The 26507-nt window shown below is 39.6% G+C and overlaps 1 protein-coding gene across 1 annotated transcript; it reads right to left on the bottom strand.

Annotated features, from left to right (window-relative positions):
- Positions 1 to 153: 153 nt before the first annotated feature.
- On the bottom strand, positions 154 to 26507 carry chp2 (calcineurin-like EF-hand protein 2). The gene is made up of 7 exons (XM_060898059.1): positions 26341 to 26507; positions 15352 to 15424; positions 15194 to 15274; positions 10161 to 10285; positions 10018 to 10079; positions 5441 to 5563; positions 154 to 1177 (listed from the first exon to the last, which is right to left on the bottom strand). Exons 1-7 carry the CDS (start codon positions 26405 to 26407, stop codon positions 1124 to 1126), a joined length of 585 nt encoding a protein of 194 aa, XP_060754042.1. The 5' UTR covers positions 26408 to 26507; the 3' UTR covers positions 154 to 1123.

The following is a 26507-nucleotide window of genomic DNA, read 5'->3' as shown; positions in this document are numbered from 1 at the left end:
TCTCCCAATCTCTGAATGAGTAACCGGACCCCTTAAACACATAATTTTTGCACTCAAAGTAACTCTGAATAAAGTCCATAGCACACCAGCATGAACTGAGTGGATTTTTAAGAGTTTTATTCTTTTGTATTAATACAATACAATACCGTTCAAAAGAGAAGTAAAAATTTAATTAATTTTTTAAACAATTATTAATACAAATTCCAAAACTGCATTCACAAACACGTTTTTGAAACCAATAAGTGTGCTTTATATCCAAGGCTTTTTGTTAATGGTCACATAAAGCTCCTTTAAATCAGTAGGATTAGTGAGGTAGGCATTAGATACAAATTCATTACACTAAAACTTGGAACAAAGAACGTATACAAAAATGTATATTTAACGACGTTAAGTCCTGTTTGATACGAGTAGTGGCAGCAGTTTTATTGTTATACAAAAATCAAGGTTTATAAGGTAAATCCCTTTTGTAAGCGCTCTCTTTAGGATCAGTAATCATCTGCATATACACACACACACTTGCATACACATGCTTTCTAAGACAGTAGTTAAGAAGATATGAAAGGGTTGTACTGTATAGTATAGAACTGCAAGAACAGTTGAACTACAAATAAAACCCTGTAAACTCAAGCTTTTACTTCTTTCCAAACTTAAAGTAATATTTTTAAACCAAAAAATTATGAAGCAGCTTGACAAAAGCTATGTCTTCTAAACCTCTTGTTAATACGTAATATATTTGGGGCTGGCAAATACAGTATGATGTTATGTATTTAGATATTTCGCAAAAACGGGCTACGTTTACCCCATGTGAGATGCACATACAGTAGTAGCTAGTCCATTCTCAGCAAGTGTTTAAAATCATGCATAGTAAGCACAGTAAATACAGTCGAAATTAAAATCACAGTCTGACATCAAAACCAACTGCTCATACCAAAGATCACACTGACTAAAACCATATTTCACCAAATATCATTCACTTCCCAGCTCTGACTGTGGGCTGAAAAAACAACTGCATTCCAGTAAATATTATAAAACACAACTTTTTTTCCCATGTCTGTGGTGGAAACGCTCCCCCTCCCCGAAGACCACACTTAATTCTCGGTGCTTGTTGAGAGCTCGTCATGCTTTATCGCAGGAAGCGGATGCTCATCTTGTGGTCAATGTCGACCTTTTCCAGAGACTAATGCAAAACAGGGTATCAGATATCAGTCTGAGCACCACAAGAACATAAATCACATGCTTAGAAATCATTACACACAATTTACACCACAGTGCTACTGAATTTTCTCAATTCTAACTATCCCTGTGTCCAAAATCGCTCACTCGTTCACTACTCCCTATACAGGGAATTACTATATAGAGGACTATATAGTGAGCTCATTGGTAAAATGACAAAACGCTTTCGGACACTAGTCTGTCATGCTGGTATTTACGTCATTACGGTCACACAATTAAAACGTGTCAGATCAGGCGGCTGGTGGGTTTTCAAAATAATAAATACCTGCATGTATTTTTGTGATAAATACATATTATACTGAGCGCATTTCCCACATTAATCAATACAAAGTACCTGCATCTTTCAGTTTTTTTTAAAAAATCAAGGCTGAATACTTTCTTCTTTGCCGCTGCCTTTTATCAAATCAAATTTGAGACTTTTAATTTGATTTCTTTCAGCGTGACCGCAATGCATGATGGGATATATTGCTTTGGTTAGTGACCATCGGTTGTACACTACTTTTCGTGATGCACTGTGGGATACTTTGAGTGCACTATATAGGGTGTAAATAATCCTCACTAAGGTTTCGGACCGCACTACAAAATGGCGTCCTCGCTATATAGCGCCCTATAGAGATCTTGCATGTGACGTCACAGCCAATCCAGATTGTGACAGACGCCATCTTGTAGGTCAAACGCCATATTCCGCCTTCTACTTCTACTTTTACTTCTACCTTTTCTTCTGGAAAACCCTACTATATACAATTCTACTACAACGGCTGTGGCTACAAAGCTCTCCCTACCTGTGCACGGTTTTTATGTTTTTTGTGTGTATTTTTGCGTGTTGTTCGTCTGTACCGGACTTCAATATCCACTACAACCGTATGGACTTACTGGACATTGGTTTCCAGCAGAAAGTGACGGTTTGTAGCGATTTCCATCGCATGCACAACATTCCGGACGAGAAAAAAAAAAAAAAAAAAAACATTCCAGACGAGACCAGATTGCGAGACCAGCGGGGTCTCCGTGGATTGTTATCGGAAGCAAAGCGAAGGAGGCGGCGCCGGGAGCCGAAGCAAAAGCGAGGCTACAGGCAGAGCCGGCCTGTTGACTAAGCTCAGAAAACAGCCACTCAAATCTCCACTGCCAAGCCTCTACCTCTCCAACGCCAGATCCATGTAAACAACACGGACGATTTGGAATTACCTTATTCTATTCTATAATCGGCTGGTCAGTGCTATACTCAATACTTAAGGTGACTTACCCATCCAGTGAGGATTATTTTCTTGTTTACAAGATGCCACATCTGAGTCGCTGACAAATCCTGAATTTCTGTAAAGATAACTGTCCAGAGATTTATAAGCACGCAGTGCTTCACCACTGAACAGCGAGGGAAAGTTGATGAGGTAATCATACACGTCCGGGTATTCCGCTGGCAGTTCAAAATCCGGTCGTGAAAACTCCGTCCGGAAAGCCATAAGGGTCACAAATCTGTAGATCGTTTATTTTAGACATATATCTAGTTATCTGTTCATTAGAAAAATGAGCCGTGTAGTCCGTCGGTTGAAATTAATCCATTCTGTACACGAGTGCAGCAGTATTCAGCGGTGTTTTTGACTGACACGATGGCGGTTGTGTACTTTCCGGTCACATGACTGCAAGATCTCTATATAGTGAGTCGGGAGCGATTTCAGACACAGAGTATGTGTTGATTTATTTTTCTAGAACAGCAGCTCTTACAGTAGTTCCGGCTGCAAGGTATATTTTAACGCCTATATACGTCCCTCTTTCTCAAACTAACAACTTACACAGTGAGTTGTGTAAATTAGGGATAAAATTAGCTCATGTTTAAAGTCTTTAATTTTTTGTAAAGCTGCTTTGCGATAATGTCGATTGTTAAAAACGCTATACAAATAAACCCGAGTTGAGTTGTGCTCCCTGTGTGCCGCACAAAACAATTTTAAAAAGAAAAATTAGAATTATGCCGCCCCTCATCTGAGTATCTCCACTCATGGCTTGAGAACTGCCTTTGCGAATGAATATATAATGAGCAGTGGCTCATTATCATTTAAAGGAACAGGCACTCAAATTGGCTGTTTTGAACAGGGCTGTTTAGACAGGCTGAGAAGGGAGCTGTGGTGTTTTATTATTGTATTTTGACCAAAAGCATGTCAGACATTTCACCAAGACCTCAGGGAACTGCATCAACTTTGCAGAAAAGGAGTATAATATCTCAAATTTAACATTTATGGAAGGAGTTTCCAGTGCCAGTGCTACAGTACGTAGCAGTCAAAAAATTAAAGCTGTACGTTTACGTTTTCTGACACAGGAAAGTCTTCAGAATGGTAGGTTGTGAGGTTTCTCTGTAACATACAAGCTGGAATTTTATGTCTATAATGTCAAGAGGTAATGACTTTATAGCGCTTATAACTTTGAACGCAAGTGACAACAGGAACTAACTTGTTCCAGGGACAATCAGCAACATAAAATACAACTACAAGAGTGCTCTGAGAGCACAATATCCCCCGCTGGCTACTATGCCATAACTCTGGTAAAATTTGCCCAAATTAAACGAAATTTCAATAGGCGTATAACCGTCATATAACAAAGCCTTTTGCCAAGTTTGATGAAATTCCTCCACAAATTGTGAGAGGAGTTGATTTCAGAAGAACGTACACCCTCATGAAACTGTCAAAGTACAAGTTATTTAATCAAGGGTCAAAACTCTGGTTAAATTTTCACAAATGAAATTAAATTGCAATGTGTGCGCATTACCATCATATAACAAAGCCTTTTGCCAAGTTTGATGAAATTCCTCCACAAATTGTGAGAGGAGTTGATTTCAGAAGAACGTACACCCTCATGAAACTGTCAAAGTACAAGTTATTTAATCAAGGGTCAAAACTCTGGTTAAATTTTCACAAACGAAATTAAATTGCAATGTTTGCGCATTACCATCATATAACAAGGCCTTTTGCCAAGCTTTGGGAAATTCGTCCAAAAATTGAGTGTGTTGATGTCAGAAGGCAAGCGCACCTTCATGAAATTGTCAAAGTACAAGGTTGTTAATCAAGGGCCACAACTCTGGTAAACTGTGACCAAAATAACAATGTGTGTACTAACGACATACAGCAATGTCTTTTGCCAAGTTTGGTGAAATTCCTCCACAAATTATGAGAGGAGTTGATTTCAGAAGGAAAGCACTCATTAAATTGTCAAAGTATAATTTTGTTAATCAAGGGCTGTAACTCTGGTAAAATGTGACCCAATTTAACGAAATTACAATATGCGTATTACCAACATATAACAAAGAATCCTGCCAAGTTTGGTGAAATTCCAAAAATTGCGAGAGGAGTTGATTTCAGAAGGTGAGCACCCTTCCCGGGACGGACGGACAGACATCGCCACGAAATAATCCCCCTTCGGGCCTTTCGGCCAGCGGGGGATAATAAATTGTAACTGTTGGCAAATTGCTGTGCTATAAGGGGAATAAAACATTTCTGGACATCCTGTTCTTGGTAAATAATCAACTTCAAGGTGGTAACACACCTATAATTATTTTACTACAGCAGCAAGCCTGTCATTTCATATTCCATGTGCAGGTCTGCAGTAACACTCAGTATCTCCAACATAACGTACGAAACAGTGTTGTCAAAAACAGTAACTGAAAGATCCTGTGTTTCAAAGTCTAGTCTAACCATAAAGTCACTAACAGTCATGAATAAGGTAATATTCTATCCTCATTCAGTGGATATGAGCAATTGTGTGCTCTGATTGGCTACTCTACTACTAGGATATCAGCTCATATACCGTGAGTAGAGAAAAACAAAATGGCGGCGTGTGCTGCTGAACCAACCAAGGACGAAGTAAAAACCCTATTTGAAAACAACCCCCCCCCCCAAAAAAAAGCCAACAAAATATGGAATAAAAAGTATTTGATGGTAAGAACGTATCTTTAAATTTTTCAAGAATTATTATAGCATTTTTCACAAACTGCTATTGTCATTTCACCGGTTTATTTACATTCTAAGCGGAAATGATTTTGTTGGACGTTTTGTATAAAGTTTTTATTTATCAAATTTGCGAAAAATAAAAATGCTCAGTTTCTCAAAATCCAGTGACTGTGGCTAGAATAAAACAATTATTCCACTCAATCTCGGTGCTACATGCTTCGTCGGCTATCAGCTTGTGTATGACTCGATTTCGTGGAATAACTTAAATGTTTTACCTTCCGAAACTCTTCAAAAGATATGGCATCGTCGTTGTCCAGGTCTGCCTCTTGAATAGTGCGGTCTACTATGCATTCCAGTTGTTCTTGTGTTACCTGGCTCTCCAGCATGGCCTGGAGAACCTGCCAATGATTTTCAGCCATCACTTATTTTGAGTGAAAAAGGAACTAAAAAGCGATGTTTATATACTTTAAGAACTATAAATAAACAATAACAACTACCATTAAAACACAGAAATACATGTGACATCATGATAACAGCAGGGCCTCATTTATCAAGCTGAATAACAGAATATTTGTAAATTGTTTATAAGAGCAGATTATTTACAGAAGGTATTTGGCATTCATGAAAATCCCGAGGTGGACAGTAATGGATTACATTTACTGTACTTGAGTACACTTTGAGTATCTGTACTTTACTTGAGTATTAACTTTTTTTTGGAAACTTATGACTTTAACTTCACTACATTTGAAAGACAAATATTGCACTTTTCACTCCATTACATTTCTATCAAGGTCCTCGTTACTCGGTTGTTGTTTTTTTTTCTCCGTTTCGGTCAGGTACCACCCAAACTGATGATCACATCAGTGGCTTTTCTTTGGCTAATCAGACACAAGGTACGCCACCACTCTTGCCAGAGCAGTTGGAGGTTAGTTGCCTTGGTCCAGGGAATCAAACCAGCGACCTTTTGGTCCCAAAGCTGCTTCTCTAACCATTAGGCCATGGCTTCCCCTTTACTCGTTGCTATGAAGCAGCTTTGAAAGTGGACGTGTTTTTCTTTTCTTTTCTAAAACGTGATTGTTTTTTTCATAGGTGACACTGAGAGCCTATCAGTAAATCACTAGGGTCACGTCTCATCCACAGACTGTATAAAATCAAGTTCAGTGATTTCTCTGCAGCATTACTGAACACAATCAGTTGATGGCAGAATGGAAGGAGGTGGTTCTTCTGGTGAATGAACGCCCCCATGGCCATATGTAAAACCCATTTTTCAGTTTTCTGAAAGGATTAAAGATTTGTTTCATTTTAAACGTTTGCCGAAAACGAACCACATCACAGCCTACAAAAACTCGCTGTCCAACCTGCGGAAGCATATTGAGGTACACTACCGTTCAAAAGTTTGGGGTCACTTTGAAATGTCCTTATTTTTGAAAGAAAAGCACTGTTCTTTTCAATGACGATCACTTTAAACTAATCAGAAATCCACTCTATACATTGCTAATGTGGTAAATGACTATTCTAGCTGCAAATGTCTGGTTTTTGGTGCAATATCTCCATAGGTGTATAGAGGCCCATTTCCAGCAACTCTCACTCCAGTGTTCTAATGGTACAATGTGTTTGCTCATTGCCTCAGAAGGCTAATGGATGATTAGAAAACCCTTGTACAATCATGTTAGCACAGCTGAAAACAGTTGAGCTCTTTAGAGAAGCTATAAAACTGACCTTCCTTTGAGCAGATTGAGTTTCTGGAGCATCACATTTGTGGGGTCGATTAAATGCTCAAAATGGCCAGAAAAATGTCTCGACTATATTTTCTATTCATTTTACAACTTATGGTGAGAAATAAAAGTGTGACTTTTCATGGAAAACACAAAATTGTCTGGGTGACCCCAAACTTTTGAACGGTAGTGTATGTAAACGTTTTATTCCAAGAGAAAGCTTGCAATGAAGTTTGTCTTTTAGAGCTAGCGATAACGTTGCAACAGCTATGGAATCTGGTTAGTCAAATGACTTTCCATGGATTTGCCCGCCAAGCTGCCGTACCCTTGTCCACGGCTAACGTTAACACATAGCTAGTTAACGTGGGCACTATTAGTTAGCATGTAAAAATGGCGCTACGCTAACATGAATAACGTTAACTTATCTGAAGTCCTTTCAGAAATGTGTTTTAGCATAATCTTGCCAAATAAACAGAATGTAGAAATCTTTCTTTTCTAGTAGCATTAGCTACCCAATATGATTTTGAGTTTGAAAAGAGTTTGCTAGCATGTCAGGTTCAGGGTCAGCCTCAGCTCTACAGGTTCTACAAGCTAGTCAGTAAATCCAGTCGGTTGCTTCAGAGGCGTTAAGTTTTGTAAGCGTTGTGGCAATAATACAACAATGCGTTGACAGAAAATGTACTTTTAATACTTAAGTATTTTTAAAAGCAAGTACTTCAGTACTTTGACTTAAGTAAAAATTTGACTGGACAACTTTCACTTGTATCGGAGTAACATTTGACCAGTGGGATCTGTACTTTGTCCATCTCTGTGAAAATCTTGTAATTTTGGAAAATGTCTGGATCCTACTAGTGCTCCTGAGCATGTGTACATTTACATATAAGAAGACTAAACCTCGTCTGATCACCTTCAGTTACTGCACTTTTATATAGAGATTTCACTGTTAAGTTAAAATAGTTTATACATTTCAATCACACACATTGAATGAATATTTTGTGAAACACAGTAGTCTGATGTTAAAAGCATTCACTAAAGAAATATTAAATATCAACAGATAAGAAAGCAAGCAAACATAAATCCCTAAATTAACACAAATTAGACCAGTCATTCAATTAAGAATGGCAGTGTAAGAAAGGAGGATGGCCTACAGCGCCTCAGGCGATGTGCGTTTATTTGGCATCTTCTTTTAATGCCGTGCAACAGTTTATTAGAGCCGAGACTAAGTGACCGATCTGGTACGTCTCAAGCTACAATATGCCATATACTTCCTAGTGTGCCACATCCCCAGTCGACTTCCTACCCACCTGCTTTTCTGCGCATCCTAATCAAGCAGTCATCATCGCTAGCGATGGATAGCCGCCACCGACCCACCTGCTTTTCCAGCATGGCACCGTCGAGGGCACATTGGTGTGCGAGCAATTCGCTTTGATTAAAAGTATTAGCATTTTCTCTGCTTGATGTGTTTGGATTCCATGATCACCTGTGTACAGAATATACTCCTCTCCTTTTCATCTCAAACCATTTTCTTGTCACCTTACTTAATGCACATGTAATAATAATAATAATAATAATAATAATAATATTCTTTAATTTTCTCCAAATTTTGGCCTTTTCAGGGGATTGCTATGCTGTTAAATAATGTGATATATTGCTGGGTTTCAGTCACGTGACTTTTCTTAGCGGTTTTACCAGAAGTGAAATAGCTGGTGGTCTAAACAGCTGCCGTAGTGCAAACAACTAGCGATAACTTAGAGTACGCTCGCAATCTAGAAGCCACTGCTGGCTTTAGATATATTCAGAAGATTGCTATGTGCAGTGGAATCGACCCCTACAGTCTGGGAAAGAAGAATTTGTCATACGATCTCGAAAACTACCCTTCAGTCAAGTTCCCCGACATCTCGAACTATCTGGTGTTGCAGACGTCCTTCTACACCGCAAAACAGATGAAAGCGTGGAAGAGTACGGAGGCTTACAACTTTTTTGCATGTGGCTGGGTAAAGGACCTCGGTATCGAGTCGTTGCCGAATGAATCCTGTATTGTTTTTGCCCGTGTATGTATGTTTTTTTTTTGTTTGTTTGTTTTTAAGCTTTTCGTTCGCGTCTTTACAACGAAGCGCTGCAAGCTGAAGTGGAAACAAACAACAGTTGGCTTGATTCTCACTTGTGTTGGCTCTTATCTCTCAGCTAAATCATTCACAAAGATCATCAGAAACCCCTTTAAAGACCTGGATCTTAGTTAAACAGGACGGAGAAGTGATCACGGCGCATTGTAACTGTACGGCTGGGGAAGAATTTTGTCACAACCTTCATGCGTATGAACTTTGTGAGGAGTAAACAAAGAAACCGCTGGGGACTTTAGCGCTTCGTGACAAAAAAAAAAAGTACCGTAAAATAACGACACACAGCAAGAAAAGTACTTGGAAACCACTAAGGCCATAGCCGAGAGGGATATAAACCTTTCACCAAGTGATCACTGCAAACTCGAGCGTGCTTCGACTCGGCTCCCTTCGATTTCGCTGAGAGGCTCAAAAGCCGCCTTTCTCCACGTCTTTTTGTGAAATCCTGTGTTCATTCACCCTTTTTTATTAGTTCACGAGGAACCCTGAAGAAACTTTATCAGTTTCACGGTTTGATCGATTCAAACAATGCAAGCGTAAAGCATTTTTCATGTGAGCAACGTACCTTCTCTGTACAAACGCTTTGTCAACTGAGCTTTGGTAGACCACCAGCTAAAGTTTTGAATAACTAATGAGGCGGATGTGACGTCACGTGAAACCCAGCAATATTTATATCTCACATTATTTCTATAAATTTTATTTATTGGCACACATATAATAAATTTCTTCATCTGAGAACATCTTTTTTGCTGTTTGCTCGTCATTTTATAGTATGAATTTTGCCTTTTTTTTTTTTTTTTTAAAGAGAGTTTTTTGGGTGTCACCAAATGCAAACCAGCTGTGCCTGGTGTTTATTAGCATGTGCATGCTAGTATGAAGAAAACCAGTGTTTCTGAAGCTTTTGTAATTCTAGCAGAAAATTTTAGTTTGGTTTGGCTTACACAAACATTTACATACAACTCAATTAAAAGATTGACAAATGAGGCCCGGTGTTCATCCAGTATACTCATGTGCACTGACCTGAAAGAGTTCTTGTCTGGAAATCTTGCCGTCCTTGTCCTGATCATACAACTGAAAAGCAACTACAATATAACAAGACTAAATAACCTGAAGCAGAGTAACACACGGTTCTCTTCTTTTACCAGGAAATGCCATAAACATACATTTCAGTTTGTTGATTTTGCTGTTAATGGGGTCAGGCGAGTTGGGCTCTTTGGATTGGTTCTTATCGACGGGACGGAAATGTGCCAAGATCCTCACAAAGGATGGGAAGTCCAGTGTTTCTTGCCTGAAAGTGACAATCATTTAGGTCCAACTGCACACATTTTATGGAGGGAAAAAAAAAAAAAAAAAAAAAAACACACACACACACATGATGGGGGGGGGGGGGGGGGGAAGAGTCTGCTGTCAGCTAAAATCTATTACTTGGAGTGAAAGCTTTTCTAGTCATAAAGAAATAACAGTTTGGTTGAATCCACAGGTTAATATCACAAGGCCACAAAACAAGTCTGTCATAGCCATGAATTTTTATGTGGAAATGAGTTGCATGGGAACGTATGCGTCCTGCAGTTAATAATTTTGTGGGAACGGGCAACAAAATCTATTTCCTTGGAGAATTTGGTTGAAATGGCGCCAACTAGTGGTATATCCATGTCACACTTCCAGTGACTCCAGTATGTGCTTTTGTGTCTCATTCCAAGATTAAAGTACAATATTTCTGATCAGTGTCATGCTTCGGTTCAAAATATAACAAAGAGTAAAGTACTAACTCATGGCCACACCTTGCTGTAAAACAGAACCACCATGTAACCTCAGCTCTGTACTTTACCCCTTGGTGTGGTTTGTTTGGGCAGGTGAGACCACAGTAATTGCAATTGGGTGCAGCTCAAACTGTAGCAAGAAAACGATTCAACCCTGAACGGACCCAGGGTCTGGAAACGAACCAAACACGCTGCGTATTTTGTTTTGTGGATGAGATTTGACAAACTGAGCCAAAAATGAGTTTTTTGCAATTTATTTGATCGCTTGCCATCCATTAATCATCCATTGTCACGTCCGTCCACCAATTTTTATAATTTCTTTCAATGTCCTTTATAGTTCAGTTGAAGATTTTCAAATAATTAATATTAGTCAAATACAGTGCCTGTTCATAAAAAATGTCAACAGTATTCTCAAACTACCGATTACATGTATTATGCAAACCATCCTTGAATGAAATGGTTTTACGAGCATGCTTGCAGCCTAACATGTGAAACCCAAACAAACCAAATAAGCCAAAAGTATAAATTTTGCTCTGTTTGGACTAATAAATCGGCTAAGATTTGCTCAGGGTACCATTACATATAAATGGATAATTTTAATTAAAGTAACATGACACACAAGCATATTTTATATCATTATATACACATATGGTTACATTATGCATATTTCCAGAAGCGGTGAGTTGCAGAAAGCTGTAGTTTGTTTTACTTTAGATCTGAAAAGTCTCTTTCTGACCCACGAAGGCATACATTTTCATGTCACGTTTGGCCAAGTGATAATTTGTTGTAAATATAAAAGCCACTATATTACAGAAATCACTGATACTTATGAAATATGGGATTTAATATGCAGATAGATTATTAATTATTATTTTTACAGGTGTTGCTAGTTGAACCAGCAATCAAGAAAACCTCATCTGTATATTTACAGTGGGGCAAAAAAGTGTTTAGTCAGTCACCAGTTGTGCAAGTTCTCCCACTTAAAAAGATGAGAGAGGCCTGTAATTTTCATCATAGGTACACTTCAACTATGAGAGACAGAATGAGAAAAAAAATCCAGAAAATCACATTGTCTGATTTTTAAAGAATTTATTTGCAAATTATGGTGGAAAATAAGTATTTGGTCAATAACAAAAGTTCATCTCAATACTTTGTTATATACCCTTTGTTGGCAATGACAGAGGTCAAACGTTTTCTCCAAGTCTTCACAAGGTTTTCACACACTGTTGCTGGTATTTTGGCCCATTCCTCCATGCAGATCTCCTCTAGAGCAGTGATGTTTTGGGGCTGTCACTAGGCAACACGGACTTTCAACTCCCTCCAAAGATTTTCTATGGGGTTGCGATCTGGAGACTGGCTAGGCCACTCCAGGACCTTGAAATGCTTCTTACGAAGCCACTCCTTCGTTGCCCGGGCGGTGTGTTTGGGATCATTGTCATGCTGAAAGACCCAGCCACGTTTCATCTTCAATGCCCTTGCTGATGGAAGGAGGTTTTCACGCAAAATCTCATGATACATGGCCCCATTCATTCTTTCCTTTACACGGATCAGTCGTCCTGGTCCCTTTGCAGAAAAACAGCCCCAAAGCATGATGTTTCCACCCCCATGCTTCACAGTAGGTATGGTGTTCTTTGGATGCAACTCAGCATTCTTTCTCCTCCAAACATGACAAGTTGAGTTTTTACCAAAAAGTTCTATTTTGGTTTCATCTGACCATATGACATTCTCCCAATCCTCTTCTGGATCATCCAAATGCTCTCTAGCAAACTTCAGACGGGCCTGGACATGTACTGGCTTAAGCAGGAGGACACGTCTGGCACTGCAGGATTTGAGTCCCTGGCGGCGTAGTGTGTTACTGATGGTAGCCTTTGTTACTTTGGTCCCAGCTCTCTGCAGGTCATTCACTAGGTCCCCCCGTGTGGTTCTGGGATTTTTGCTCACCGTTCTTGTGATCATTTTGATCCCACGGGGTGAGATCTTGCGTGGAGCCCCAGATCGAGGGAGATTATCAGTGGTCTTGTATGTCTTCCATTTTCTAATAATTGCTCCCACAGTTGATTTCTTCACACCAAGCTGCTTACCTATTGCAGATTCAGTCTTCCCAGCCTGGTGCAGGTCTACAATTTTGTTTCTGGTGTCCTTTGACAGCTCTTTGGTCTTGGCCATAGTGGAGTTTGGAGTGTGACTGTTTGAGGTTGTGGACAGGTGTCTTTTATACTGATAACGAGTTCAAACAGGTGCCATTAATACAGGTAACGAGTGGAGGACAGAGGAGCCTCTTAAAGAAGAAGTTACAGGTCTGTGAGAGCCAGAAATCTTGCTTGTTTGTAGGTGACCAAATACTTATTTTACTGAGGAATTTACCAATTAATTCATTAAAAATCCTACAATGTGATTTCCTGGATTCTTTCCCCCCATTCTGTCTCTCATAGTTGAAGTGTACCTATGATGAAAATTACAGGCCTCCTTCATCTTTTTAAGTGGGAGAACTTGCACAATTGGTGGCTGACTAAATACTTTTTTGCCCCACTGTATAACCCAAATATCACATTTCTTTTTTTTCCTTTTTTTTTTTAAATTGTAGCTTTTCAAAATGAAGCAGTAAACTAAAATTTAGCAGCATTTCAGTAAAATGTAGGTTTCATTTACATGAGGAAGTGCATTAAAAATGATGGAATGCAAGTTCTCTGGACAGCGTTCGTCTCTTGATGTACAAAAAGTACATAAATGCAGCGAAACAATATTTCCCTAACATTTATGTCACATCCGTCCACTTTGTTTTGTTCCTGATTTTTTAAAATTTTATTTACTGCGTTAATATTTGTACTTAAGGACACAACTAAATACAGTAGGTATAAGGTTATTACTAATACTGTAATGGTGGTGACGTATTGGACATGTGTAATGGAATAATCATCCATTGTCATGTCCGTCCACCAATTTTTATAATTTCTTTCAATGCCCTTTATAGTTCAGTTGAAGATTTTCAAATAATTAATATTAGTCACATACAGTGCCTGTTCATAAAAAATGTCAACAGTATTCTCAAACTACCGATTACATGTATTATGCAAATAGAATATTGAATTTGCTTTCTGCCAGCTTCTAGTGATGGTGTTATTGTAGGTAAAAATTCAGTAGAAATTAATACCTAAAGGAATTGTGTGTTAATGGTAAATTATAAATGATATATCTAGTATCATTGATCATTTCCATGCATGAAAGTGCGAATGTGGGGTACTTTTACTATCTGATGGTTTAGTCAATTAATCGGTCACGTCCGTCCACCAATTTTAGGCCAATTAAAATATCTGTGTAAGGAAAAATGTCAGTCACTGATAATTAGTAGAACACTGGTATACTATTTTGTATTATATCTAATAAATTTTTTTGTTACAGAATGTGATTGAAGTCTAAATTATGGGAAAACCAGAGGAGAAACGATGTAAAGCGGCTGAAAAGAAAGCAAGCTGGAGAATGAAAATAAAAACTGCCAACAATGAACAATATCAAAGTATTGAAAGAAAAGACAGAGCAAGGACACAAAAAGAACGTCAAAAGCAATTTACAAAATCACAGTTGGAGCAACAGAGAAAAAAAAATGCGGCAACAAAAGCATAGAAACAACTAACTTAATGAATGTGAAAAAATTTTACAAATAATATAAAAAAATTCTTCTAACCAATGTAGATGGCTCCCCGAAATATAGTTTATTTTTATTACCCAATGATATCATATAGCACAGAGCTCAATTTCATTCTAAATATACTGTAAGCACCTTAATATAAAATGTACAGTTTTTCATTGCAATCTCTTTGAACTGTGTTTGTGTGCCGATTTCTTTGATGAATTTATTGAATAAAAGTCTTTCTGCAGATATGATTGTATTCCCGTGTAAATGTTCTAGCTATTTCTCACATTGCTATACATCTTTCACATGCATATTGCAATTTATACTAATTCCATTTAAGTATATCTCTATTTTGTCACATCCGTCCACCAACAAAATATAGATCATATGTGCTAAAATCACTGACATATTTTCTGAAATGTCGAGCTCATGCTGTCCTGAAATTTATTGTGTCTGTTTTGGAGAACATTAAACAATATTTTAAAACATAGGTTGATGCGTCTAAGTTGACTTTCATTTTCTTGTAAAAAAGTGGCCACCAAATTGGTACCCAAAGCAAATTTTAGCCGAAATGTGAACGTGTCCTTAATAACTACTTTATCCGTACTTTTGTAATACCAGACTAGGATTCGAGTTACACTGTACCACTGAGGTAGCTTTATTACTAATAAGCAATATAAAAGGAGTTCATCATCATTCTTAACTTCAGTTTCACCGCTGTGGTATCTTTTACAAACAAACAAAACGTCAATTTTGTTTTTCCGATGGAAAATGCAATACATCAGCCATGATAAGACACTCTTACCCTGAAGAGAAGAAGGCCCCTATTATTCTGTCACATATTGGATTCATGGCCAGCTGCTTTATGGCTCCAAAGTCCTGTGCACTTTGAGAAATGTAGATTAATGAGACTTTGGCCAAGTAACTACTAGCCAAATAAATAAATCTGAAGCAGCAACTTACCTAAGATGGCCCTTGTTGTCTTTGTCTAAAGATTGGTAACGGTCGTACAGACGAACAAGGTGTGCACGAGTGACTGCAAGAAACACAGGGCACGTTACAAACTGACTCTTAATGACACGTCTCATTCAATATGTGTACAATCCACTTTATTATATACACCTTGACTGTATCTCCACTTAGTGGCCATTTTTTCACATCAACATGCTATGTAACAGGAATACGAGAAGGCATTTTGCATTGAAGGTGCTGGAATTTTAAGCAGCATACATGGAGTATTAATTACAATCGCACGCTCAAATGACAGTCAAATCATTTCTCTTTCAAGACAGAATGTGTGTTGATTGCAGTGATATTACATTACATTACATGACAGGCATTTAGCAGACGCTCTTATCCAGAGCGACATACGGTACAGCATATCTAGAGCAGCCTGGAGAGCAGTTGGAGGTTAGATGCCTTACTCAAGGGCACTTCAGCCATTCCTGATGGTCCAGGGAATCGAACCAGTAACCTTTTGGTCCTCAAGCTGCTTCTCTAACCATTAGGCCATGGCTTCCCCTACATATACCGCCATATACTCGCCAGATATTCCACAGTGTTAGTAAATAATTGAATCAGAAGGCGTTGATGAATTTCCTATAACAGCACAGCTCAGACAATAATTATAACCGTTACATACAGTAAATTACAGGTTTATATTAACATGCTCATTCTAACATGTTATCATTCGTGTAGTAACCGCTCATTCACATAATCTAAGACAAATAATAAACAGATTGAAATGTTTAAGGGGAAAAAAAAAAAAGTGTATAATCATTGATTTTTTGGGGGCTTTTTTCACCTTTATTGGATAGGACAGTGTAGAGACAGGAAATGAGCAAGAGAGAGAGACGGGGAGGGATCGGGAAATGACCTCGGGCCGGAATCAAACCCAGGTCCCCGGATTTATGGTATGGCGCCTTAGCCACGACCCCCCCATAATCACTGATTTAAAAAAAAAAAAAAAGTTTCCGGACAAAGGTTCGTTCCTGTTATTCGTTATGTTATAGTCGCTACAGACAGTCACCTGGATCCCCACCCCCCCTTGAAGTTAAAGTGACAAAAAAAGTATAAATTCCATTGTCCTGAAGGCTAAAATCTTGTGGACGTTCCATAAAAAGCACTGTCCTTCATTAATAAACTAAAAATTGTAATTGTTGGCAAACCGCTGTGGTATAAAAATACTATCTGTGACATACAAACTCTGAAACTACTCGCTGTAGAGTTTATTTCTTTTTGTTTATCTATTCTTATGATTAGCAGTTGTAATTAATGCAATCTTGAACGTCAGCACCCCTCAGCACAAGTCCTTGCTTTGTTCCCAATCACTTGCTATGCACACTTTGTCTAATACGAGTCTCAGGACCAGCAATGTGTTGGAATTTTAAAATACTGACCTATATAAACCTACTCTGATCTTCCAAAGACTCGTCTCAACCTCGCAATGAAGTGTTTAAAACCCCCAGTAATCCTCTTAAACCTGATACGTACCAGCCAAACACACTATCGGGTTAGTGTCACTGCTGTACTGAAAGTGATGGACTCAAAATCTGTATCTAGCAATAGCTTGACAGTAAACTATTAGGGCTGAGCAACGCGTTATTGCAAGGTCTCAGTGACCGATGGCATAATAAGTCTTAAGTGTAATGTGGAGCAAAGTATTTTATACACACACACACACACACACACACACACACACACACACACACACACAAGCATCTGTGATGTTTAGGTGATTCAGTTCTGTAACAATCTACTGGATTCATGCCATCTTTCCTCTGAATACTAAACAGGGTCAACAGCAAAGTCTTAACCACTTTGCTCCAACCAAAAAAAAAACCCCAACCACTAAACTGACAGTTCTGCTGTCTATCCTTTTGTATAATTCGTACTCTGACTGAGCAATGTGTGCGTCCTGTATCCAATTTCTACTTACATTTCTCCTCTTAATGCACTTTGCGGAAAAAAAAAGGATGAAGGAGAAAATAATCCACTTTCATTATGGCATTAAGCAGACGCTTTTATCCAGAGCCGACATACAAGTGCAAAAGTCATTACAGTCACGGGTCACGTCTGTAATTCACACGCACCGTCTCAATCATGAAAACCATCTTGCCGAATGGAGATCAGATCTCGCAGGTGTGTGTTTCATTCATTTTCTCTATTGCTTATCCATTGTGGGTGAGCTGGAGCCAATCCCAGCTGACACTGGGCAAGCGGTGGGGTCAGGTCTGGACAGGTCGCCAAATGATCGTGGGGCTAACACATAGGTGGTGTTTACATTAGACCGTATCAGCGGATCATCAGATTAACGTTTTTAAAACGATTTGCGTGCACACAGCAACGCCAATACACGATTCGCATGCACACAGCAACGCCAATACACGGATACGCTAATCACATGACTAATTCGGCACATAAGTTGAAATGTGTCAGTGCGGCTCAGCGCTTCCTCCTCAGCGGCTGCGCTCCAAATCACTCTGCCCTGAACAGCGAGTGCCCTCTGGAGGGTGCACACTCCGGCCCTGCGCAGCTCACAGAGCGCGCGAGTGAAGCGCACGAGCAGTGATTCAGGACTGAGCCGCTGTGTGTGTGATCCCAGTGCATATCAGGCATGCGCAAGTCACTCACCACTTGCAAGTGGAAGGATGGCAAGCCTAAAGACAATCATAACTACACCAAGGGCAGTATTTGCATCTTACCATGAACAACATTAAGAATGACAAAGCAAAGCATTATATTCATACTTTTATACTCTTTAATGAAAAACAAAAAGGTGATACAAGGCGGAAACAATAGCAGGAAGTGAAGTCCGCGCCGTTTTTCAGCAGTTGCGTCACATGACCAACGTGGCATGAACAACGCCAGCGAATCAGGAAGGTGGATGTCACAGTGACGTTGTCCAATGATGACGTCAGCTAGAGCTCAGCACTGCGTTTCCTCGTATCTCAATGTTTACACAGCACTGGATCAGATACGAACTGGGTTGAATATGTGGGCCCTGGCGAATTCAAGTTGTTCCGCCTGTGGAGTCGTTTCCCGGCGTTTTAATGTGAACGGACAGTGCATCCGCGACGAAAACGAGAAGGATACGGTCTAATGTAAACACCACCACAGAGACAGGCAGCCGATCACATTCACACCTATAGGCAATTTTAGTCTTGTCAGTTGACCTAATTTGCAAGTCATGTCTTTGGACTGTGGGAGGAAACCAGAGGACCTGGAGGAAACCCACGCAGAGACAAGGAGAATACGCAAACTCAACACAGTAAGGCCCCCGTCAACCAGCAGGTTTCAACCCAGAACGCTGCTTGCTGTGAGGTGACAGTGCTGCACTTAGCAGGTGTTTCACTCTGGTTAATAGAAGTGCGAAGCTCCATACTTAATATTAAGGTAACGCATCGACCTGACTTTTGATGCCTTCTGCAACCGTATGATGTCTGTACGAACGAACGATGTATGTGTACCATCACAGGATACCTGGACTAAGTGCAAGGCAATGTCTCTCAAACACTTGACCACCGGACAACGAAATTTGTATCTTTATTTACACAAGATAGATGGGTTTTTAATCCAGCACTTATTTTTAATTTGCCAACACATTTTACGGCAAATATTAATGGAATTTAATTTTTTCATACAACCCCTGGCAAAAAGTATGGAATCACCAGTCTTGGATGAGCACTCATCCAGACATTTTATTCTGTAGAACAAACTGAGATCACAAACATGATACAATAATAAAGTCATTCCAAAGTGCACCTTCTTGGCCTTCAGAAACACTAAAATAAATGAAGAAAAAGCATTGTGAGAGTCAGCAAATGTTACTTTTATAGACCAAGCACAGGGAAAAAAAAATATGGAATCACTCAATTCTGAGGAAAAAAATATGGAACCACTCAATTTTCAGGTAGAAAATAAGGACTCACCCAGTCAATTTCCTTTCCCTAAATTGACACCTGCCTCAGATTAGATCTGCTCGTTAGTCTGCAGTTAGAAACAGCGCAGTTATCACACCTTGGAGGGCTGCTGGACCAAGTGGACTGGCAAGAATCATGGCTCCAACAAGAGAGATGTCTCTTGAAACAAAAGAGAGGATTGTCAAACTTCTTAAAGAAGGTAACTCTTCACGCATGGTTGCCAAAGATGTGGGCTGTTCACAGTCAGCTGTATCTAAGATATGGACCAAGTACAAACAGCATGGGAAGGTTTTTAAAGCCAAGCGTACTGGTAGACCAAGGAAGACATCAAAGTGTCAAGACAAAAAACTTAAGGCCATATGTCTTGAAAACCGAAAAAGTACAACAAAATAAGTGAAGCATAAATGGGAGGAAGCTGGAGTCGATATACAAGTATGTGACCGAACCGTGAGAAATCGCCTAAAGGAAATGGGATTTTCATCTAGGAAAGCTAAAAGAAAACCATCATTGACACCTAAACAGAAAAGAACAAGACTACAATGGGCTAAGGAGAAGCAATCATGGACTGTGGATGACTGGATGAAAGTTATCTTCAGTGATGAATCACGAATCTGCATTGGACAAGGTGATGATGCTGGAACTTTTGTTTGGTGCCGTTCCAGTGAGATTTATGAAGAGGACTGCCTGAAGAAAACATCCAAATTTCCACAATCCTTGATGATATGGGGCTGCATGTCAGGCAAAGGCACTGGGGAGATGGCTGTGGTTACTTCTTCAATAAATGCACAGGTTTACATTGACATTTTGGACAGTTTTCTTATCCCTTCAATTGAAAAGATGTTTGGGGATGATGAAATAATTTTCCAAGATGACAATGCATCGTGCCATAGAGCAAAAACTGTGAAAGCATTCCTTGGTGAAAGACACATCCAGTCAATGTCATGGCCTGCAAATAGTCCAGATCTCAACCCAATAGAAAACTTGTGGTGGAAATTGAAAAAAATGGTCCACGACAAGGCTCCGGCCTGCAAAGCTGATCTGGCGACTGCAATCAAAGAGAGTTGGCACCAGATTGATGAAGAATACTGTTTGTCACTCATCAAGTCCGTGCCTAAGAGACTGCAAGCCGTTATAAAAGCCAGAGGTGGTGCAACTAAGTACTAGTGATGTGTTTTGAATGTTCTTTTGTTTGTCTGTTTTTCATGATTCCATATTTTTTTCCTCAGAATTGAGTGATTCCATATTTTTTTCCCTGTGCTTGGTCTATAAAAGTAACATTTACTGACTTCCACAATGCTTTTTCTTCATTTCTTTTAGTGTTTCTGAAGGCCAAGAAGGTGCACTTTGGAATGACTATTATTGTATCATGTTTGTGATCTGAGTTTGTTCTACACCAGTGGTTCTCAACTGGGGGGGCGCGCCCCCCTGGTGGGGCGCGGAGGTACTCCAGGGGGGTCGCAAGTAGGCTTCATGTATGGAGGAAAAAAAAAATCTGGGGCTAACAGGCTATAGTAGCTAAGCAGATGCAACACATTTACCCATGTCAAAATGCAGGACATTGGACTATTACATACAAATCAATACTATTATAAAATCTATCATCAATCTATCATAAAATCTTGTGTGTAGGTTATTTTAAGCCCGTGACGCGAACATGACGCAACGTCACATGAGTGAGTCTGCATACCGTGGCCACCGTGTGAGTGCTTGCCACACACACACTAGTCTGGTTTCTTGCCGAGTTAACTCGTGCCGACTCTCGCTAGTCTACTATCATCAATCCATCGATACAGCGCAAAACCCAAACAGTCTTTTTAAAGACTACTACCCCACACTGTATTTTTGCTTTCCCCATTTCACCTCTACCCAAATAATTTGTTGTTTTTGTTGTTTTCTTACTGCTAGTCTACTATGGATAATGCTACTACTGCTGCTACTACTACTACTAATAATAATAATCTAGCCCAGGGCTATCTATCTATCTATCTATCTATCTATCTATCTATCTATCTATCTATCTATCTATCTATCTATCTATCTATCTATCGGTCGATATAAGGTGCTGTAGGTCGGGTGGCGTCACTGCGGGTGAGTGTGTTTGGGGGGGGGGATGGGGGCGGGGCGAGAAGAGGGGCCCCCAACTGCAATGAACCAGCTTTGGTGGGGCCCAGGTTGCAAAAGGTTGAGAACCCCTGTTCTACACAATAAAACGTGTGAATGAGTGCTCATCCAAGACTGGTGATTCCATACTTTTTGCCAGGGGTTGTAGTGGGCATTGTATCTGTGCACTGTATGCTTTTTTTTTTTAACTAAACAATTTCTTACTCTGCACACTCGTGTAAACATAATTACTGTGCAGTTCAATAGCAATTACGAGCATCTTTCCTTAGTTTTAGATAAACTAAAACTACCACATATTGATATCGATCCTAACTCTATAGTAATAATGTAAAGTGGAAAGCGCTGGTTCACTGCTGCCCACCAGGCAGAATCACAACATAATAAACGTCGTGGTGTTGTTTCTAGCACATGGCATGTGGCGTCAAAGAAAGGAATAACTATGTATTTGTAACTGTGATGCGCATCTCATTATTGGAGTCACTGTCGCAAGACAATGCAGCAATTTACTGACATGAAATACACCACAGTTCATGCGATATAATATTGTTATTCTATTCAGGTTGATTTTGTGCCCTTGCAAATATTTTGCTCATACACTCATCGGGTGCTCCGCATTTAGGCAGTGCCTAAATATATTTAGTATAACTACGCAGGTGATTATAGAAAATCATGCATGCTGATTAGTCGACAAATTCAGACTATTTCTCGATAATCACCTCAAGTTATTTGGCAAAATGGCAGCCAATCACTTTGTCACCGTGAGTGAGGAAGAATTACACATTATGAAAGAAAACGCTGTTCCTAAAAGCACTAATGATGCACCGAAGTTTGGTCTAAAACTATTCAAATGTAAAGTGGAACTGTGATTTATTTTATCCATTTCAAAGCAAAGTATTTTATGTGAGTCGGCATAGATAAGTGACAAGTCTGTGCCGGACTGTTCTTGCATTTGCATGCCGCTTTTGAAGTTTGAAATAAATTTTTTTTTTAATAAAATCACCTGTGCATTTATACTAAAACAATTATCCGCCTCAGGCTCAGTGAATAATAACAACCTTGACTTCATCTTGGTTATCATTTAAATAATATTGGCTGGCGTTGAGTGGTATATCAAATATATTCCATTCAGCTAGCATGATCTTGAACGAGTTGAGTATATCTGATATAACCATGAAAAAAGCCATTATTATTATTATTATTATTATCTCATTATCTGTAGCCGCTTTATCCTGTTCTACAGGGTCGCAGGCAAGCTGGAGCCTATCCCAGCTGACTACGGGCGAAAGGCGGGGTACACCCTGGACAAGTTGCCAGGTCATCACAGGGCTGACACATAGACACAGACAACCATTCACACTCACACCTACGGTCAATTTAGAGTCACCAGTTAACCTAACCTGCATGTCTTTGGACTGTGGGGGAAACCCACGCGGACACGGGGAGAACATGCAAACTCCACACAGAAAGGCCCTCGCCGGCCACGGGGCTCAAACCCAGAACCTTCTTGCTGTGAGGCGACAGCGCTAACTGCTACACCACCGTGCCGCCCTATTATTATTATTATTATTATGCACTTCTTTCAGGTGTTCAACGTGTCTTTCAAAATCTTCTGTATTTAATGAAGCAAACCTGGCAGCCATGTTTGTTTACAAACTGTCACAGTCGCTCACTAACATGGAAGCTTTACATCTCCGACTCATGACGCTATGTTGCCTTGACAACCATGCAATATCGTAAATCATATTCAATGCTCATTCTCCATTGCGTAGAGCGACGTAATACATGTAGGATAAGCGATATGCTAACAGTATTGCATGCTATCAAACCAAATGAATGAAACCTGCTAGAAGGGAATAGAACATGTTTTTTATTCCATCGAAAAAGTGTCCTGTATGTATCATAATCTCTGATATTCACTGCACTTTCGGCGAATAATGGTTAAATATTAACCTGACATGACCATCACTAATAAGCTGCATGAATCTACAGTCTGGGCTAGAAAGTAGTTAGACCCAGTTTTACATCATCATACCAATCTGGGATGGGTTTCCCAAAATCATTCACAGCACAGTTAAATGGTAGAGCGAGAAGCATAATGAACAACACGCTCTCCTAGTTAAAGCAGATACGCAGAACCTTTATTTTTAAATTAATTTCTGAGTGGATAGTATTTCCATCCTTGACTCTTGTATGCTGCATAAATGGGAATAAAAAATATATATATTTTTGAGAGTTAAAATCGACCGCAAAGTTGGCATTCGAGCTGCCCCGCTGAGCCAGCCAGCCCTGAGTGCGCGATGTCACAGCGGGAACCAGTTTTAAGGCCAAGGCCTTTTACAGCTATAGACCAAAGTCATATAAATAAACATTTATGGTGAAAGTAAGAAATCCCGTTACCGACTTGCTCAACTAAGACTGATTTGACTTCATTGATTGTGGGTTGACTCTCATTAAAACAGGATAGGTGTTATAACTTATGCAGCATACATGTACATGCATGCATTTTCACTGATAAAACGTAAAAGGCTAATTAAATAATCAGATGAACTGAGACAATCACATTCTGAAGCAAATTAAATAATCTTATACCAGTAACTTAAATACACAATACAAGTTACATGTACTAATCTAAATGCAGGTAAACAATGTGTTGTATTTTTATTTTTTTATTTTTATCCCAATGAGAGTTGGAGCTTACCCGTCTGTGTTCTCGCTTCTTGAAGGCCGATCTTGTGGCCAATTGTTTCAAAACAATCTGACTTTCAGTTGTTCGTTCAGTTCTCCGTTCATTCGCGTCTTCCACGTAAGGGCGAGATGGCAGCAATATCCAGTTTAGAAATCAAACGGCTGCTACACTCATTCTCTATTTTGTCCATGCTGAGTACTCCGCCATTACTGCTTGTCTCAGGCAATTACTAAAACCTGGGATGGAATGGGACATCACCGGTTTTAGCAACAACCGCGGGGAGGTCACTGCCTGAGCGATATGTCCTGTCCCATTTCATCCTGGGTTTTAGCAACAACCCTCGGCTCACTCCGGGAGAACTGGTCCAACTGAACTTTGCTTTTAAAAATAAAATAAAATACTTGCCTTTTCTTGTCGATTTATTTTCCTTTAATTGTTGGTACTGCACCCTCTTTTAATACGGGCTTATAGCCAACACTCCTCAACAGATCAGAGGTCTCGTACGAGTCTTCAGTAAAATGTGCAGAGCAGAGGAGAGACCACTTCATAGCCGCCCAATGTGCCCGTGAACTTCTCGCAAAACGCGTCCAAATCTTTGCAGTTTGAACATTCTTGGGCCATGAATGCAACGTAAATCCACCTTCTGTCGTGTTGCTGGCGGGTGCAGCAACACATCTGCATGGCATGGCGATAAATTAGCTCAAAATGGAGGATCGGAGTTGCAGCCAGCTCTGTGTTTTAGTATGGACCCTTTTCACGTGACGTCACGACAAACGCGGCCGCCATTTTGGACATGTACTACCAGTAGTTTACCACAGCCAACATTGAGGAACGGCAGCAAAGAAAGTGTTTATTTTCAGCAAGACTTCCATCATGCCACTATATTGTTGTGCACCTGGATGTAGTAACCATCAACAAACAAGGCAAGGGTTATCATTTTATTGGATCCCGGTAGATGCTGACCGACAGAGAAGATGGATAGCAGCATACCAACGCTTGTGTAGTGACCACTTTGTTGGAGGTAAGACGAATAAAATTAGCCAGAAAAGGCATTACATTGCTGTTAACATTCCATTCTAGTTTACTGTAATTATGATCTGGCAGCTATTTACACCGGATCCAGTGTAAATAGCTGCCGGAGCCAACGTCCGAGGTTCCGAAGCGCGCTAGCTCGCAGCCGGCCGGAGCGCGCTCCGGCAAGCCCGGACGTTGGCTCCGGCAGCTATTTACATTGGATCCGGTGTAAATAGCTGCCAGGTCATAATTACAGTAAACTAGTAAATACAGTCTTCTACATCTCGCTCCTTTTTCTTTTATGTTTGTTGCCTTCCTCGCATTCAAACCGAAGTCCACTACATGTCCAAAATGGCGGTCGCGTTTACGAAGGTCACGTGACTGAAAAGGGTCTATAGCGGAAATGGCGATGAGACCGACAGCCTTCCTGCGGTGACGTCACGGACGTTAACATCATTCACTCAGACCGCTACCTATATAAATCACTTTAATCATAAAAAGTACTATATTAGATTCATTGTTAATGCTTAAAACTATTCCTGTGCCATTCTTGCGGTCTCAAGGCGTTTATAAACGAAAGTGGCTCTGCGTATCTGCTTTAAGACGTTCTTAGTGTTAAGAGGCTCTTGGGAAACCCACCTGCATGGTTTGTTTACCTGATAAAATGGCCAAGGAGGGGAGATACAATGTAGGTGTACCTAAAAAACAAACAAACTGGACTTACCAACTCCTTTATTGATATCCAAGTGAACAGTACACAGCGTCTTTGCTGTATTTGGATTTAAACAATTTCCAGCTGAGCAAAGTAAGACCTGCTCGAATCTCCTGCTCTCAGGCTGCACCAACTTTCTCACTCATGTCCCTTTTAGAGCACTATTATTATTATTATTATTATTATTGTTATTATTAACAACAACATTATTATTATTATTATTATTAACAACAACAACAACATTGTTGTTGTTGTTAATAATAATAATAATAATTATTATTATTATTATCAACAACAATGTTGTTGTTATTATTATTATTATTATTATTATTATTATTATTAATAAGCTCAAGGTTAGTGAAAATCTAAGAGCAATGCATTTCTTCATAAAATATTTCTTAAATATGCTCTACCCTGCAGGAGATTGGATCCAATACACAGATACACAGCTTTACACTATAAACAACTTGCCAAACAAACACAAAATCACAACTTACACCCAGTTTCTCGCATTAAATCCTCCACGTTTGGGATTTTAGCCAGGTCAGAGCTGGTCGAACCCATTTCATACTCCTGCTTTTATTTATTTGTTTGTTTATTTCCAGCTACACGGTTATTGAGAGCTCTTTATTATAACAAACTGAGTCAGTGCTCAAACAGGCAG

Source organism: Neoarius graeffei, chromosome 17 (genome assembly GCF_027579695.1).
Source record: "Neoarius graeffei isolate fNeoGra1 chromosome 17, fNeoGra1.pri, whole genome shotgun sequence".
In the NCBI taxonomy this organism is placed as follows: domain Eukaryota; kingdom Metazoa; phylum Chordata; class Actinopteri; order Siluriformes; family Ariidae; genus Neoarius; species Neoarius graeffei.
The sequence above is the reverse complement of the archived record's forward strand: the minus strand, read 5'-3'. Positions and strand labels throughout refer to the sequence as shown.